The sequence below is a fragment of the Mustelus asterias genome, chromosome 1 (assembly GCF_964213995.1).
Source record: "Mustelus asterias chromosome 1, sMusAst1.hap1.1, whole genome shotgun sequence".
In the NCBI taxonomy this organism is placed as follows: domain Eukaryota; kingdom Metazoa; phylum Chordata; class Chondrichthyes; order Carcharhiniformes; family Triakidae; genus Mustelus; species Mustelus asterias.
The window spans coordinates 137255776-137274676 of NC_135801.1; the positions used below are offsets into that span (position 1 = coordinate 137255776).

General features: G+C 43.6%; 1 protein-coding gene across 1 annotated transcript in view; it reads left to right on the plus strand.

Annotated features, from left to right (window-relative positions):
- LOC144511175 (potassium/sodium hyperpolarization-activated cyclic nucleotide-gated channel 1-like) overlaps positions 1–18901 on the plus strand; it is a 299779-nt gene that overhangs the window by 130024 nt on the left and 150854 nt on the right. The window contains exon 4 of the mRNA XM_078241277.1: positions 7125–7343. Within this exon, the coding sequence (XP_078097403.1) occupies positions 7125–7343 (219 nt within the window). The remainder of the gene's footprint in view (positions 1–7124; positions 7344–18901) is intronic.

The following is an 18901-nucleotide window of genomic DNA, read 5'->3' on the forward strand; positions in this document are numbered from 1 at the left end:
ACTGATTCTCCGGAGAGCAGAGGTCAAGTCATGGCCATCTGAAAAATTCAGGCTCAAATGTTTTTTAAGATGTCTGCTCTCTTGCTTACAACCTCTTGCTTCAGTTTAGTTTCTGTTCTTCTGTAACCACACCCCAACAGCACACAGAGAGCAAAGAACAGTTAACAGACACACATAATCAAACACTGAACAACTGAGCAATTACATTGTTTCCCCTTGGAAAGCTAAATAAACTTATTTTAAATTAAACCATCACAAACAACAAACATATGTACGTAAAGTCATTTCTTGTAGTCTAATGTGTTCTAAGTACAGGAATAGTTTTTGAGATGTGAAGATGTTTGATAGTGGAGCTGAAACTTTAGGTTGTGGTTTTGTGAGATCAGCTCGATGAGGCGGATGATCAACATCGCAGTCACACATCGAAAAGGAATTGTATCCTCATAATCATGCTCCTCAAAATACCTTAGTCCACTCGCTATCAAGCCTCTTGCATCCCATTTTGTGTTGTCACCCAACAGATGAGTGTTGGTTCCGAGCAACCGCTTACTTTGCTTTCGTCCTGATGCAAGTTTGTGCTTGTGGTTTGGCCATTGATTGTGAGCCCAATCTGCAACTTCAAATCGTGGTTCCCTTGCATGTACATATTCCCCTGTTGAAGAATGCTCTTGCTTTACCTTGTCTTTGGGATACAAAAGAATGGTCTAGTGGGCACATGAGTGGTGCAGGCTTGGAGGGCCGAAGGGCCTGTTCCTGTGCTGTATTGTTCTTTGTTCTTTGTCATTTTTCCCCCCCCCTACTGTACAGAAGGAGTCCATTTGGCCCATTGAGTCTGTACCAACCACATACCATTCAGCCCCCATTTCCTGTAACCCCACACATATACCCTGCTAATCCCCCTGACACTAAGGGGCAATTTAGCATGGCCAATCAACCTAACCTGCACATCTTTAGACTGTGGGAGGAAACTGGAGCACCCGGAGGAAACCCACCCAGACATGGGAAGAAAGTGCAAACTCCACACCGACAGTGACCCAAGGCCGGAATTGAACCTGGGTCCCTAGTGCTGTGAGGCAGCAGTGCTGACTACTGTGCCACCTTGCCACCCCATAATTAAAATTACAATAATTTTTAGTACAGCCAATGCACCTAACCAGCACGTCTTTCAGACTGTGGGAGGAAACCGCAGCACCCGGAGGAAACCCTTGCAGACATGGGAGAATGTGCAGACTCCGTACAGACAGTGACTCAAGCCGGGAATCAAACCTGGGTCCTTGACACTGTGAGGGAGCAGTGCTAACCACTGTGTCACTGTGCCGTCCCGTGTCACTTTGCAATTTTACTTCTACTTTCACTCTGATATTCGCATTCGACAGCGGCAACAACGTAAGAATTGTCATCGGCAGGCAGAAGATATGACCAGTCATAAGTTCAGCTGGTTCTTTTCTGTCAGAGAGTATGGGGTAGATCAATGTGGATGAAATAGGATGTGAACTGACTGTTCAAATGATTCCCCTCCAACATACTCTCTCTCAGACTGCCCCTTATCAGCTGATTGAATCATTTGTTGCTACCAATTGCAACGTCAGATGTGTCTGAATTTTGTATCTTGCTGGGAACTTTCTGAGCTGACTGGAAACCAACTGCAACCAGTTGTCCATAATGATAGTATCTGGTGAGCCCCATTTTGTCCAGAATGCCAAAGGCCGAAGTGATGGCTATGGAATTTATTGTCGCAATTTTCAGCCATTTGCTATGTAGATCATGAACAACTAATAAAAAAAACATTGGCAAGGGATGAGATTGCAGAGCCTTTGGCTTTGATCTTTGGGTCCTCGCTGTCCACGGGGATGGTGCCAGAGGACTGGAGAATGGCGAATGTTGTTCCTCTGTTTAAGAAAGGGAATAGAAATGACCCTGGTAATTATAGACCGGTTAGTCTTACTTCGGTGGTTGGTAAATTGATGGAAAAGGTCCTTAGGGATGGGATTTACGACCATTTAGAAAGATGCGGATTAATCCGGGATAGTCAGCACGGATTCGTGAAGGGCAAGTCGTGCCTCACAAATTTGATTGAATTTTTTGAGGAGGTAACTAAGTGTGTTGATGAAGGTAGGGCAGTTGATGTCATATACATGGATTTGAGTAAGGTGTTTGATAAGGTCCCCCATGGTCGGCTTATGATGAAAGTAAGGAGGTGTGGGATAGAGGGAAAGTTGGCCGATTGGATAGGTAACTGGCTGTCTGACCGAAGACAGAGGGTGGTGGTCGATGGAAAATTTTCGGATTGGAGGCAGGTTGCTAGCGGAGTGCCACAGGGATCAGTGCTTGGTCCTCTGCTCTTTGTGATTTTTATTAATGATTTAGAGGAGGGGGCTGAAGGGTGGATCAGTAAATTTGCTGATGACACCAAGATTGGTGGAGTAGTGGATGAGGTGGAGGGTTGTTGTAGGCTGCAAAGAGACATAGGTAGGATGCAAAGCTGGGCTGAAAAATGGCAAATGGAGTTTAACCCTGATAAATGTGAGGTGATTCATTTTGGTAGGACTAATTTAAATGTGGATTACAGGATCAAAGGTAGGGTTCTGAAGACTGTGGAGGAACAGAGAGATCTTGGGGTCTATATCCACAGATCTCTAAAGGTTGCCACTCAAGTGGATAGAGCTGTGAAGAAGGCCTATAGTGTGTTAGCTTTTATTAACAGGGGGTTGGAGTTTAAGAGCCGTGGGGTTATGCTGCAACTGTACAGGACCTTGGTGAGACCACATTTGGAATATTGTGTGCAGTTCTGGTCACCTCACTATAAGAAGGATGTGGAAGCGCTGGAAAGAGTGCAGAGGAGATTTACCAGGATGCTGCCTGGTTTGGAGGGTAGGTCTTATGAGGAAAGGTTGAGGGAGCTAGGGCTGTTCTCTCTGGAGCGGAGGAGGCTGAGGGGAGACTTAATAGAGGTTTATAAAATGATGAAGGGGATAGATAGAGTGAACGTTCAAAGACTATTTCCTCAGGTGGATGGAGCTATTACAAGGGGGCATAACTATAGGGTTCATGGTGGGAGATATAGGAAGGATATCAGAGGTAGGTTCTTTACGCAGAGAGTGGTTGGGGTGTGGAATGGACTGCCTGCAGTGATAGTGGAGTCAGACACTTTAGGAACATTTAAGCGGTTATTGGATAGGCACATGGAGCACACCAGGATGATAGGGAGTGGGATAGCTTGATCTTGGTTTCAGATAAAGCTCGGCACAACATCGTGGGCCGAAGGGCCTGTTCTGTGCTGTACTGTTCTATGTTCTATGTTCTATTGATTACTAGGGGCTTTTTGTACTTCTCCAAAAATATATACTTGGAGTTGTTGCCATATTTTTGTTGGTCATTGTGCTGGTTGTAGGAGTACTGGACATAGTTAAACAGATTACTAACTGAGTTGCAAGTTGCGTGTTTTCTAATGAATTATTCTGTGGGGCAATCTATTGCAGACTAGCTACACAGGATCATTGTATCTTCTTAACAACACCATCATGGACACATGCAATGCATGTTGCTGGAACACTTTCAGGAAAACCACTTGTGGCACAGTGTTATCAAATAGCATGAGCTCGTTGCGTACTCTAGAGTAGGGGACTAGTTTTTCCTTATTTTGTGAGGCACCTCAGTTTTTTGGTACTAACTTTCAGCAGTAAGTTTAAGTTTATTTATTAATGTCACAAATAGGCTTGCTGTGAAAATCCCCTAGTCGCCACACTCTGGCACCTGTATGGGTACACTGAGGGAGAATTCTTTTGGACTGTGGGAGGAAGCCGGAGCACCCAGAGGATACCTTTGCAGACACGGGGAGACAGTGACCCAAGCCAGGAATCAAACCTGGGGTCCCTGGCACTGTGAGGCAGCAGTGCCAACCACTATGCCACCGTGCCACCCTTGGTGCTATCTGTCACCAATTCCACCATCAACCAAGATTTGTTGTCACATGTGAAACCACTATGATCACATAGTTTTCAATATTGCAACTCATTTTGTTATTGCTAATGCTGTATGTGAAAATAATACGGCAAAGTATGTCAGCTACTGGGTTACATAAACCCAAAATATAATCAACCTCAAAGTTGTTCTGATGAAGACCCTCTCTGATCACTGTCAATGCTTAGGGATCGATGACCAGATCCTGACATGGCTGACAACATAACCAGTGCTTGGTGATTGGTTCACTGAGTGAATTTCCTATGAGAAAGATACATATATATGCCAATGTTCATAAGTGTAGATGCAGGCTAGTGCTTCCAATAGAGAATTTGCATGCAGTTTCCAACAACGGGCTTTATTGGTGCTGATGGGGCATTCACGTCCTTCAGTGTAACATGACTGTACAGCTTCTGTCATATTTCCCTGCATGTATTTTGTGACATAGTTTCCACGTGGGTTGAAATGCAACTGTTGAGATGCTACCTTTGTCTTTAACGTGTCAAACACTGTTACAGTTCCCATTGTCCATCTATGTGCAGCAGCTTCTAAAGTGCTTCAATGATCTCTGTATTCCTAGGAACAAATCTGTGATAGAAGTTGGTAGCACCATCGAAAGATTCCAACACTTACACACAGGATAGAGTTGGAAGCCCATGAATGGCTTTGATGTTGTTGTGTGTAGGCTTTCCTCCGGTTGCTATCGCTCTGTACCCTAGGAAGTCAATCTCGGATGCTGCAAGTGTACATTTGTCCTTGTAGAGCATCAAATTGTGTTGTCCGAGTAGAGAGAGCACCATTGACAACTGCTGATGGTGATCTGTTTTGTCCCTTCCATGGACAACAATGTCATCAAGTCAGCTGAGCATCCTCTCAACATCTGATAAGACTGAAGACATGATCTTCTGGAATGAGCTTGATGCTGAACTTAGTCCATAGACGTTTCAGCAGTATTGAGTAACAAAAGCTGTAAGTATCAGTTTTCCTGTGCAAGCTTTTTGAAGACTGTGGCGTCATGAACTGATACGAGTAGTTCTTGGATCATAGGAAGTGGATACTTGCCTGCAATGATCATATTGTTGATCATCTTAAGGTCAACACAATTTTAGTTCGCCATTTTTACATTACACAATGACAAGGTTCAATATCTGTGACGATGAGTTGATACACTCAATGATAACGTCTGCTTCAAGTCATTTCAGCTCCTGTGATGCTTGGGCACTGATTGCAAATGGCAACCACGTTTATTTTTGGGAAACAGACCGGATTGACATGTCAACACAAGGAGTTTGACAGTCCCCCTTAATTTCCCCAAATCCAGTAAATAAGGAAGGATACTGCTGTGCATGTTCAGTGACACCAACACTTTAATGTGTGCTCTGGTGGGATCTTCCAGTTTGAAACCAGGCTTACCAAACAGGTTTACCCCCTTAAGGCTCCTCCTGCCTTTAGCTACGTGGAATGTGAACCTGTCTCGGATGATGTTTTTGCAGCACCCTGGAATTGTAATCGTTCCCAAAACCAAAACAATAGTAATTGTAAATGTGAAGATTATCTGTCATCGGAAAGAGGGAAGGTGATCGCTTATTATAAATATTTCTGTGCCAACATCGATGAGAAGTGACAACGAAATGCCCGAAGACTCAATTGAACATTCTTTTAAATGACCTGGCACTTTACCATCCATAATGCTGTACCTCACTCTCTGGAAGAGACTTTCCCAAGTGTCAACCGAATGAAGTCCTCTTTTTCCACAACCTGCACACCTTGGCACTTTCAGCAGGGGATAACCTGACTGTGATGTGCTCTATGACATCTCTGATGGAATGTATGTCGTTTGATCATTACACTTTTCACTGGCCCAAAGTATTTTCAAGAGCACTTACTACCAATGCAGATGTGTCCTCTGTGAGCTGCTTGAAAATCCACTGGCCTTCTGCTCTGACACAATGTGAGTATCATGTCCTTGTGGATCACTGCTACATCCAGAGTGTCCATCCCTGAGGCGGGCAAGTAGGTTTTGAACCTGAAATCCATCGACCCCCATGGCACAGGTGGATCTCTCGGTGAAGCAAGGAAACATTCTGGAGCCAGTAAATTTCAAGTCTTCTCCATCCCATTGCCAATTGTTGTGTTTTATGCCTTGGAGAGATACAGAGATGGCACACCATTTTCCATGTCTGAAGAGAAGCTTTATTTACAAGTACTTCCTAAATTGACTGCTCTTGTGCTTACACTTTATTTTTTTAAAAACATGTGGATGTGTCAACTATGTTTCAAGTGAATCATCTGGCTTGTTTTATTTGTTCATGGGGCCTGGGCATCACCGGGCCAGTATTTATTGCCTATCCCTGAGAGCATTTAAGAATCAACCACATTGCTGTGGGTCTGTATGGCAGACCAGGTAAGGATGACAGGTTTTGCTTCCCTAAAGGACATTAGTGAACCAGATTAGTTTTTACAACAACCGACGGTTGTTTCATGGTCATCATTAGACTTCTAACTCCAGATTTTTATTGAATTCAAATTTCACCATCTGCCATGGTGGGATTCAAACCTGGGTCCCTGAAGATTTACCCTGGCTCTCTGGATTCCTAGTCCAGTGACAATACCACTGTGCCACTGGCTCCCCTCTACACACATGCTTTCTTATATAATCTATCTGCACATTTATACATAAGCAATCTTTTCCATCTATTTTTGTATGCTTTTTATATATTTTTGTCTCACCTATTTATATATTGTATCTCTTTGTACTATCTACTTAATTAAGTGTACACATATTGATTTGTATTGTTTGTCCATGTATCTTCCTGTCCATCTATCTATATCTTTATATGGCAGAAGAAATATGACAAAAAAGATGAAAGAGCAAATGTTTCAGCAGAAAGGATCAAAAATGAGATATGAGCTAAAGATATAAAAGTGGGAGGCAGAACGATAGTATCAGACTACTCTCTGATTCATAACCAAAAGTGAAAAGCAGAGCAGAGTGTAGCAGCCTCTAAAGACCCTATAGTCGTACTCAGGGATGAAGGAAATGTTAGCAGCTTGTTGTGTCGGCAGCTAGTGATCCCTTACACTTCTATTAATAAATTTGAAAATGAAATATTTCAGAAGGTTTATTTGCTGACTGGCTGATTCTGTTTTTTCTCTCTATGCAGAATGATTCATGGGGGATGCAGTATTCCTATGCACTGTTCAAAGCTATGAGCCATATGCTTTGCATAGGCTACGGAGCTCGAGCGCCAGTGTCTATGTCTGATCTCTGGATAACCATGTTGAGCATGATAGTGGGAGCCACGTGCTATGCAATGTTTGTTGGCCATGCGACAGCTCTCATCCAGTCTTTAGATTCATCGAGGCGACAGTACCAGGAAAAGGTAGGTAATGAAAGCCAGACTGTAATATCCTAGTACATGGTTTCCTAATTAGACAATGTCATAGTTAATCCCATAAGCACCTCCACATTTAGCAGTTGCTGTTTGTTATTCAGACATATCCGTACTCTAAGATACCCAAGGGTACAGGTACACAGTGTACATATTACCAAGCCGACTAAAAGCTGAAATCTAGTTATTCATTTCTCACCATAATTTATTGCTGAAACCAATTTAAATTGATGAACTGTACATCACAATAATATTCTGCTTGCATTCCAACATCCTCCCCATTCAGGTGAGGGAAGATATACATCGTGGCACTGAAGAGTTTTCATTAACTTCATTTCCATTTTTTAAGAAGTCAAATCACAATGAAAGCAATGTGTTAAATTTGTTATTACTGTGTACACACATCAACCATTGATCAATCACCATGCACTTCATTTTAATAACATTATCTTGATATAATCCATATGATAAACAAGTGTAATTGCTGTAAATTAGCTTTGAAATGTTTTCATTTCAGTATATCGAAGATGACAGCATCACTTTGTATTGCGACTTAAATTTCAGAAAGGGAACAGAGCTAAACTTTTTGGGCGGGTGGAGGGAGGGAGCATAGTGCAGAATTCTTGGATAAGTATTTGATAGTGTGAGCTATGTCCAGTTAGCAATCACAGCTACAACAATCATTCTTGAAAGTTATAATGTAGATCGTCCCTTGTTTCAGGAATTGAATTTGTGAGTCAAAAGCTTATGGCTGAACAATGTTCCTTTAACAGAGCGCTCTTCGACATGTTCCCTAGACTGTGGTCCTCACAGGACTGTAAGAATGGTGTGTTTCTACATTGTGTCGTGTTGCCCTTTTGTGACCTATTCAAATTGTTGCTCTTCATCACTCGGGCCTTGGAGAATTTCTATCGATCTTTCCCATGTTATGGTATTGTCACAGTTACAAGCAGTCGTGTGTGCAGCCAGAAACTTTCTGAAGGATGTGCTCTGAGAGGGCTGTTAATCAATTTGCCAAACTAAACCTTGAGTTAACTGTTCTGGTATTGGCATGCAATTTGTAATCCTTGAGCGATCCGTTCAAAACAAACAGCTTGCATTTCTTGGAAAATGTCACTGTGCTGTCTGGAAGGAATAGGATTTAATCAGCACATAGAATGGAAAAAATGGACACGAGGGTATATTTTGACCAAGGCTTATTTTCATAAACACACATGGAAAGCCCTGTGGAAATGACTTTCGCCAGCGTTCTGAAACAAAAGGTCCACTACTAATTAGCGTGCTGTAGACTATCCGCCGCAAATTAAGAATATCACCACTGGAATTTGCAGTCCAAATTGTCAATAGACAAGGAACAGATGGTCTTGAAAGCATAAATTAAAATAAATCACAAGTCTTTGTAAAGAAATTAATCAAAGCCCAGTTAGAATCAGTCGCCATTTGAAAGGGTAAAATATGACAAGAATCAGAATGTTAAATTAAATTGATGCATCAGTAAATCAAAGTGGTTCAGGTTTCATTCTAAGTAATACCTTGTCAAAGAAGAGTACAAATTATTAATTACAATATTGTTTTATACAATATTATTAGAATCATAGAGTGATTTTTCATGCCAATCTCTTTTTATATTTAAGTTTATTTATTAGGGTCACAAGTAAGCTTACATTAACATTGCAATGAAGCTACTGTGAAAATCCCCTAGTCGCCACACTCCGGCGCCTGTTTGGGTACACTGAAGGAGAATTTAGCATGGCCAATGCACCTAACCAGCATGTCTTTCAGACTGTGGGAGGAAACCGGAGCACCCGGAGGAAACCCATGCAGACATGGGGAGAACGTGCGGACTCCGCACAGACAGTGATGCAAGCCGGGAATCAAACCCGGGTCCCTGGCGCCATGAGGCAGCAGTGCTAACTACTGTGCCACCATGAGGTGTCGTGCCTGTTATTTGGCATTTTCTATTTAGAATGTTTTAGAAATGAGTAAGAATTAAAGCTGCATTGAAAATTGGTATTGAAGAATAACTCAAGTTAGTGTACTTAGAATAGGGAGTCGTGCTAACTAAATGCGGAGCCAGTGGGTCTTATACTCTCGCATTTCTAATGTTTTAAGTGAAAAGAACTGCATGCAGAAGCTTCTTGGGTTGCATCCACGAAGGATTTGCAGCAATCAAGCAAATATCAGGGGATTGTAAGGTCGTAAGTCAGTGAAAATTGTACGTAACTTTGTCAGTTCAGATTATTTATTTTTCAAAGAGGGAAAGTTATTTGTTTATTGATTGACATAAACTGTCAGTAAGATACCTTATAAGTGATGTCAGGTTAAAGGTTGGACAAATTTAGAAGTGCAAGGTTTTACTGGTTAATTGGTCCTTTGTATCTGGGTGGCTCACTGGCTGTTTAATAAACCAACATATTGTTACTTATATTCAATAACATTCATGGTGGGAGAAGAGTCAAGTGGGATGGTGAGTTTAAAGCCAAGCAAATTCTACCCTGGAATTTAACAGGAACATGAGCCATGATTTAGCCGGGTGAGTGTGAGGCTGAGTGTCTGGCGGGAATGGTCCCTGGCAAGGTAAGTGGAATCTAATTGGATTTTGGAAAGCCGAGGGAAAGGGATGCCTCAGGATTCCTCATGCCACTCCAGTTCCTTCACGCTCCTGAGGAAACCTTTCGAAAAATTGAAGTAACTCACCTTTTCAACCCTCCTCTGGGCCGGCTGATCCCTGGTGCTTAGCTGCTGCCAGTTCAGATGGCAGTTGGACTTCTCTCAGGATCTCTGTGTGTCTCCTATGCTCCTTTGCCACCCTTCTCAACCAATACCCACCATGAGTTCTGGCAAGCCTGTCACACCAGACTGCTCATGAAACAGCCAAGGTGCAAGCGTCTGCAACCTAGCTCTGATCAACTCGGACATTCAGAAGTTCCCAGCCATTGATTCCAAGAAACAGCAGCCTTCTTCAGCTTTGCTGGGATCAATAGGAAACCACTTTATAGGAATAGCAGAGTTAGTACATTTCCTTCAAATTAAAGCATTGTGGGTTGCTCACTTGGCAAAGAAATGAACAGACAGCATTTATTACATTTGGCATTGAATTAATGACATTTGAATTTGGCAATCTGGTCTGCAGTGCAATTTAATTGCAATTTCTCCATTTGTATTATGTGCAGATTATGGATACGTGTGGGGGTCACAGGGTAGTTGTCATGGGGGACTTTAACTTTCCAAATATTGATTGGAACCTTTGTAGGTCGAATAGTTGGGATGGGGCACTGTTTGTGCAGTGTGTGCAGGAGGGTTTCCTGACACAATATGTGGATAGGCCGACAAGGGGTGAGGCCACATTGGATTTGGTACTGGGAAATGAACCGGGCCAAGTGTTAGATTTGGTTGTGGGAGAGAACTTTGGAGATAGTGACCACAATTCAGTGTCTTTTGTTATTGCAATGGAGAGGGATAGGGCCGGACGGCAGGGCAAGGCTTACAATTGGGGGAGAGGTAATTATGATGCGATTAGGCAAGAATTAGGGGGCATAAGATGGGAACAGAAACTGTCAGGGAAAGGCACTGATGAAAAGTGGAACTTTTTCAAGGAACAAATACTGGGTGTCCTTGATAGGTATGTCCCTGTCAGGCAGGGAGGAAATGGCCGAGTGAGGGAACCGTGGTTCACAAAAGAGGTGGAATGTCTTGTGAAAAGGAAGAGGGAAGCTTATGTAGGGATGAGGAAACAAGGTTCAGATGGCTCAATTGAGGGTTACAAGTTAGCAAGGAATGAGCTGAAAAAGGGGCTGAGGAGAGCTAGGAGGGGACATGAGAAGTCCTTGGCGGGTCGGATCAAGGAAAACCCCAAGGCTTTTTACTCTTATGTGAGGAATAAAAGAATGACCAGGGTGAGGTTAAGGCCGGTCAAGGACAGTGGTGGGAACTTGTGTATGGAATCAGTAGAGATAGGCGAGGTGATGAATGAATACTTTTCTTCAGTGTTCACCAAGGAGAGGGGCCATGTTTTTGAGGAAGAGAAGGTGTTACAGGCTAATAGGCTGGAGGAAATAGATGTTCGGAGGGAGGATGTACTGGCAGTTTTGAATAAACTGAAGGTCGATAAGTCCCCTGGGCCTGATGAAATGTATCCTAGGATTCTTTGGGAGGCGAGGGATGAGATTGCAGAGCCTTTGGCTTTGATCTTTGGGTCCTCACTGTCCACGGGGATGGTGCCAGAGGACTGGAGAGTGGCAAATGTTGTTCCTCTGTTTAAGAAAGGGAATAGAAATGACCCTGGTAATTATAGACCGGTTAGTCTGACTTCGGTGGTTGGTAAATTGATGGAAAAGGTCCTTAGGGATGGGATTTACGACCATTTAGAAAGATGCGGATTAATCCGGGATAGTCAGCACGGATTTGTGAAGGGCAAATCGTGCCTCACAAATTTGATAGAATTTTTTGAGGAGGTAACTAGGTGTGTTGATGAAGGTAGGGAGGTTGATGTCATATACATGGATTTTAGTAAGGCGTTTGATAAGGTCCCCCATGGTCGGCTTATGATGAAAGTAAGGAGGTGTGGGATAGAGGGAAAGTTGGCTGATTGGATAGGTAACTGGCTATCTGATCGAAGACAGAGGGTGGTGGTGGATGGAAAATTTTCGGACTGGAGGCAGGTTGCTAGCGGAGTGCCGCAGGGATCGGTGCTTGGTCCTCTGCTCTTTGTGATTTTTATTAATGACTTAGAGGAGGGGGCTGAAGGGTGGATCAGTAAATTTGCTGATGACAACAAGATTGGTGGAGTAGTGGATGAGGTGGAGGGGTGCTGTAGGCTGCAAAGAGACATAGATAGGATGCAAAGCTGGGCTGAAAAATGGCAAATGGAGTTTAACCCTGATAAATGTGAGGTGATTCATTTTGGTAGGACTAATTTAAATGTGGATTACAGGGTCAAAGGTAGGGTTCTGAAGACTGTGGAGGAACAGAGAGATCTTGGGGTCCATATCCACAGATCTCTAAAGGTTGCCACTCAAGTGGATAGAGCTGTGAAGAAGGCATATAGTGTGTTAGCTTTTATTAACAGGGGGTTGGAGTTTAAGAGCCGTGGGGTTATGCTGCAACTGTACAGGACCTTGGTGAGACCGCATTTGGAATATTGCGTGGAGTTCTGGTCACCTCACTATAAGAAGGATGTGGAAGCACTGGAAAGAGTGCAGAGGAGATTTACCAGGATGCTGCCTGGTTTGGAGTGTCGGTCTTATGAGGAAAGGTTGAGGGAGCTGGGGCTGTTCTCTCTGGAGCGGAGGAGATTGAGGGGAGACTTAATAGAGGTTTATAAAATGATGAAGGGGATAGATCGAGTGAACGTTCAAAGACTATTTCCTCGGGTGGATGGAGCTATTACAAGGGGGCATAACTATAGGGTTCATGGTGGGAGATATAGGAAGGATATCAGAGGTAGGTTCTTCACGCAGAGAGTGGTTGGGGTGTGGAATGGACTGCCTGCAGTGATAGTGGAGTCAGACACTTTAGGATCATTTAAGCGGTTATTGGATAGGCACATGGAGCACACCAGGATGGTAGGGAGTGGGATAGCTTGATCTTGGTTTCAGATGAAGGTCGGCACAACATCGTGGGCCGAAGGGCCTGTTCTGTGCTGTACTGTTCTATGTTCTATGTTCTATGTATTGTAAGAATGTTTCTGATTTTGAAGTTCATAGAATCATACAGTGCAGAAGGAGGCCATTCAGCCCATTGAGTCTGCACCGATCACAATCCCACCCAGGCCTTATCCATACAACCCCATGTATTTACCCTGGCTAGTCCCCCTGACACTAAAGGGCAATTTAGCATGGCCAATTCACCTAACCTGCCCATCTTTGGACTGTGGGAGGAAACCAGAGCACCCAGAGGAAACCCACGCAGACACGGGGAGAACATGCAAACTCCATGCAGACAGTGACCCAAGCCGGGAATCGAACCCGGGTCATTGGTGCTGTGAGGCAGTAGTGCTAGCTACTGTGCCACCTTTGTTTGAATTGCGTGCTGTTTAATGGAGTGGCGATGAATATAACCAGCACTGGTAAACAGAGCTGCCATCCACAGTTCTCAAGGAAAGAATGTGAATAACTCAGTGGAGTCACTGAATAATGAGCTGATCCCTTGCACATATTCCTGCAAAGATCGCAAAACAGATGCTCTGGCTGGGAAAATCAGAATTGCGGATAAAACAATTCTTAATTGTCTTTTTTAAGTCCAGCAATAGCTATGCCTCTGGGTCTGCGTCACACTAGGGAGGTGGAACAGAGTCTGCAGAGAGGGTAAACTCTGCACAATGCCAAACTTGGAATTGGACTTTGCCTTGCTGCCTTCGATTGTATGCCAACCTTATCCATCAAGAGAGAGAAAAGAATATCGGTGATTATGTTGCACTATGTTTGGGTGATACGCCCACCATAGTTAATAGCTGGAGATATGTGAAAATAGAGAGAGATGGGTAAAAGGCTGGCATCAATGGGAGGTGGGTGAGGATCAAGCAGAGTATCTGGATATCATGGGCTCGATTTTCTGTGCGCCCTGCAGTGACAGAGGTGTCACACCATTGGTCAGCATGGCATCTTCTGGTCCCGCCATTATCAATGGCGTTTCCCATTGTATACACCGCAGGAAGTGTGATGCGGATATGATGCAATGAGTGGCATGAGGACACTTCTCATGGTCTCCTTCTAGATCCTCAGATCCAGGTGCTAGGAAGTGACCCTCCTGCTTTCCACTCATATTTCCTTCTGAGAGAGGTCCTTGAGGCCTCCTGCCAATCACGCACCCCAACCACTTCCACCCCTACTGATCTACGGCATATCTCCTTCTGTCCACTTCTGTCAAATTTAAGCATAGGTATGTTGGTACAGAGTGCCAATCCGCTGCTGACTGGCACTGAGGAAGTTACAGCCCAATATTCACCAAATTCGTATCTCGCTGGCAGGTGTCTTGTAGTAAAGGTATGGTGTTGATGATCAAACCAAACTCTTACAGGCATCAGACTGTCCTCCTGCCACTGAAGATGTTCTTCAGTATGGAATGCTAGAATGGCATCATCGGCGTAGAACAACTGTCTGATAAGGACTTGGTGAAAAACTTTAATGCTGGATTTCTAGTGAGCAATGCTGGACAACCACTGGTATATAAGCGTTCACCCTCTGTGGATGGCCTGAGGCATCTGACATGCAGCAGAGGAGTATATGTCAAAGAGTGTCAGTTCCAGAACGCAATCCTATTGGGCCCCAATGCAGATCTGAAAATGTTCTGATGTTGTCTCATCGTAGCTGATCTTCTCACATAGAACATAGAACATTACAGTGCAGTACAGGCCCTTCGGCCCTCGATGTTGCGCCGACCAGTGAAACCAATCTAAAGCCCCTCTAATCTACACTATCTCACGGAAAAAGGAAATCACAATGAGCAGCTACGATGGGCAGCAAATCTTCTTCAAAAAGCAGCATGGAATGTAAAAATATAGTTAGAAGTAGCTATGGAAAGGGAAAAGATAAAGGTATGGGAAGCTGCACCTGAGCTGGTCCCAACATTTAATAATTAATCAAATAAATATGTTCAAAAATTAACTGTTACAGGGATAGTGCAGACATATAGGATTAAAGTAAACTGCTCTATTGATCCAATATCAGAACAAGCATGATGAATTAAATCACCTGCTGACTTTTCTGATTCTGTTATAAAAAATTGACTTAGAATCAAATGGTAGTGTGAAGACCATTAGAGACAGGCAATATATTTTGTACTTTGGATTCCAGGAACTATTGCATGTTTGATTTTCACCACATTGAAGTATTTCTGCCGAAAATGCTACTGATATAAGATCAACTGGAAGGATGTCTTTTGTTGTTTCATCCTGGTCACATTGGCCAAGTATTCTGGACATGAAGATCTTGTGACTGCAGGTGCAGCAGGTGATCAAGAAGGCGAATGGAATGTTGGCCTTTATCGCGAGGGGGATAGAATATAAAAGCAGGGAGGTCTTGCTGCAACTGTACAAGGCACTGGTGAGGCCGCAACTGGAGTACTGTGTGCAGTTTTGGTCCCCTTATTTGCGAAAGGATATATTGGCCTTGGAGGGAGTGCAGAGAAGGTTCACCAGGTTGATACCGGAGATGAGGGGTGTAGCTTATGAGGAGAGATTGAACAGATTGGGTCTGTACTCGTTGGAGTTTAGAAGGATGAGGGGTGATCTTATAGAGACATACAAGATAATGAAGGGGGTGGATAGGGTAGAGGTGGAGAGATTCTTTCCACTTAGAAGGGAAACCAGAACTAGAGGGCACAGCCTCAAAATAAGGAGGGGCCGGTTCAGAACAGAGTTGAGGGGGAACTTCTTCTCTCAGAGGGTAGTGAATCTCTGGAATTCTCTGCCCATTGAAGTGGTGGAGGCTTCCTCGTTGAATATGTTTAAATCACGGGTAGATAGTTTTCTGATCGATAAGGGAATTAGGGGATATGGGGAGCAGGCGGGTAAGTGGAACTGATTCGCTTCAGATCAGCCATGATCTTGTTGAATGGCGGGGCAGGCTCGAAGGGCCAGATGGCCTACTCCTGCGCCTATTTCTTATGTTCTTATGTGACACAGTGGGTAGCATCCCAACCTTTGAGCTAGAAGCGTCTGGTTCAAGCCCCACTTCAAGACTTGATAGACATGGAAGATGCATGCATAATGTGGCCAAACAGATTGAGTATTGGCCTGTAAGTCCTTCCAATATACCTGATGGCATGTGTTGAAGAGTGGTAGAGTTTCCGAGTCCGCCATAATGCAGAAGACAATAGCAAACCATTGCAGTACTTTACCAAGAATAATCAGGGACCAATCCAATGAAAGTCCTTGTTGCCAATATCCTCTTAGGACATGGTACCTGAAGGAGGAAGACGATTCAGGATACACCAGTTCCATCCAAATTCAAAAGAACCACCACCTGCTGTATCGTGTAACCTACACTTATGTAACATATGAGATTGTGACAAACACATTGTTCATCATTTTTTTAAGTAAGTATGCAGTTTGTCTTCAGAAATGCCAACCCTAGCTGTCATCATGCCATCAGAGGTTTGTTAAATTGCTAATCGCCAATTCCTCAGTTTTCAATTTAAAAATAAGTTGAAGAACTAAAAGGTCTCGGGCTTGTTACCAGTGCAAGTGGTTTGACAAATGTAAAAGTGCATCACCAAAGCCATTGTAATTTCAATGGTTAATATTATGAGGGCATAATAATTAACGAGAGCATATTGTCAACTACTCCATGCTTTAGATCACTATTATTTCCAGTAATAATGCATAATGGACTGAGCTCCTACTACTTGGGATTCTAGTGAGCCAAGAAACGCTTGTGTGCATCAACCTTTTGCTCAATATGAAAGGTTGAGTATAGTTTGCCATTTCAAAGCTGTTGTATCTCTAAAGCTTCCTCCCACATCCTATTGATGCAATGAAGCTAAGGGTGAGAAGATTTTCTCAGTGCGGGTGATCCCCTTCGAGCCCCTGATAGTCTGCCTGATTCAAACAGGCAAGAAACATGAAAATGCCCTTAGAATATCTCAATATAAAAGAATAAGATATTTGTGCTGCTTTATACTCTTGTGTCAGTTTAAGGCACTAGGAATAATTCAATATGTTTACATTTTCAAAAATATTTTAATATTTTAATATGAGTGGCTGTTCTCATCCAGGAAATTGTATGTTATATTCTGTGTGTTACTTGTTCCTATTGGTGGTGGTGACTTGGTCGTGTTGATGAATTGTGTGTCTGTTGCTTGTTCATTCTGCTTTATTATGCTTATTTTGGCAGTTGTTTCTCTGACTCAGTTTGCTAATTGTCCTTGGAATTTGCAGTTACACCGCTGATTACTGCTCTTCCTGTTGCCTCATCACTAACCTTTTGAGGTGGCATCGATCAACCAGAATTATAGAATCCCTACAGTGCAGAAGAGGCCATTCAGCCCAACAAGTCTGTACCGACTCTCTGACAGGGTATCTTACTCAGGCCCTCTCCCCCGCCCTATCCCGCAACACCACACATTTCCCATAGCTAATCCATCTAACCTGCTCATCTTTGGACACTAAGGGGCAATTTAGCATGGCCAATTCACGTCATCTGCACATGTTTGGACTGTGGGAGGAAACCAGAGCACCTGGAGGAAACCCACACCGACATAAGGAGAACATGCAAATTCCACACAGTCACACAAAGCCAGAATTACACCCTGGGTCCCTGGAGCTGTGAGGCAGCAGTGCTAACTACTGTGCCACTATGCCGCCAAGCATTTTTTCCTGAAATATACTGAGCAACAGGAGATATAATATGGGAACAATCAAAGAGAATTTTGGACAAAGTGATACTGGCTGCAGGAACCAAGATGTCATGCATGTGCTCAGTCCCGACTGGAGTTCACCACAGTGGGTGGGATCTTACTGCCTTAATCTCCGCAGCAACAGTGGATCAATTTCCTGTGCCTGATCCCAACTCCCTGATTAGCAGGACTTTCGATTGCTCTTTCCCAAAGCACACCTCTACATTCACTGACCATTTAGGGAGAGTCGGTGGGATGACCCACCTAATGCAGGAATGAAGGTTGACTATTAAAGGGACCTCAGCACCATGCACAATGTCATCACTGTATGGTGAAATATACTCAGTGTGAGGCAGTAAAAGAGGAGGACAATGAATGAAAGACATAGCAAGGTTGGTCTTTGGTTCAAGGATGTTTACCCGGAGGTAAGACTGAAAGCAAGCAGGGCCTGCTGAAAAACCTTCTTTCCAGCGGGTGGCAGGAGACCAGCCAAATTCACCAAATGGTCTTGGCTTGAAGTTGTAGAGGAGGTGAGCAGCTATGGTGTGAAGCAGAGGACACAGATCCAGTCAGCTAAGTATTTCTATACCTCTTGGGGCTAAAGGGATCAAGGGATAGGGGGGCAGGCAAGATCAAGATATTAAATTTAATGATCAGCCATGAACAAAATGAAGGGCCAAATGGCCTACTCCTGCTTCTATTTTCTATGTTTCTATTTCAATAACCTCCTGAGGTCCAGCAAAGTGAGCATTCTGCAGCTCTCCACTAGCAACCATGACTATTTATTTCCTTAGCAGTTTTCAGACCCACATAGCTCTTTGTAAATCTCTGAGCCATACAGTTTGCTTTATGCATTCCTCTCTCCCCTGGCTACCCCACAAGTCTCCAACTCAAGATATAGCACCAAAACCTGCAGGCAGCTCAAAGTCACCGCTCAGCCAAATGACTCACCTCCATCCTTAATGTTTATCATTTGGCTCCTCACATTCCAAACTCTCTGCCTTTTCTCTTTGCATGAGAAGAGAGGCAAGGGAGTTCGAGGAGTCGGGGGTGGATCTGCAGCCAGAATAATTTTGAACATGATGGAGGAGGAAGTCCTGGAGATCAACAGAGTGACTGTTGTGCAAGCTGTTGCCATTGGAGAGATGGTTCAGAGAGCTGGTGAAAAGTACTCGGTATCACACAGACCTTAACTGTCACTAATGTTGACATGA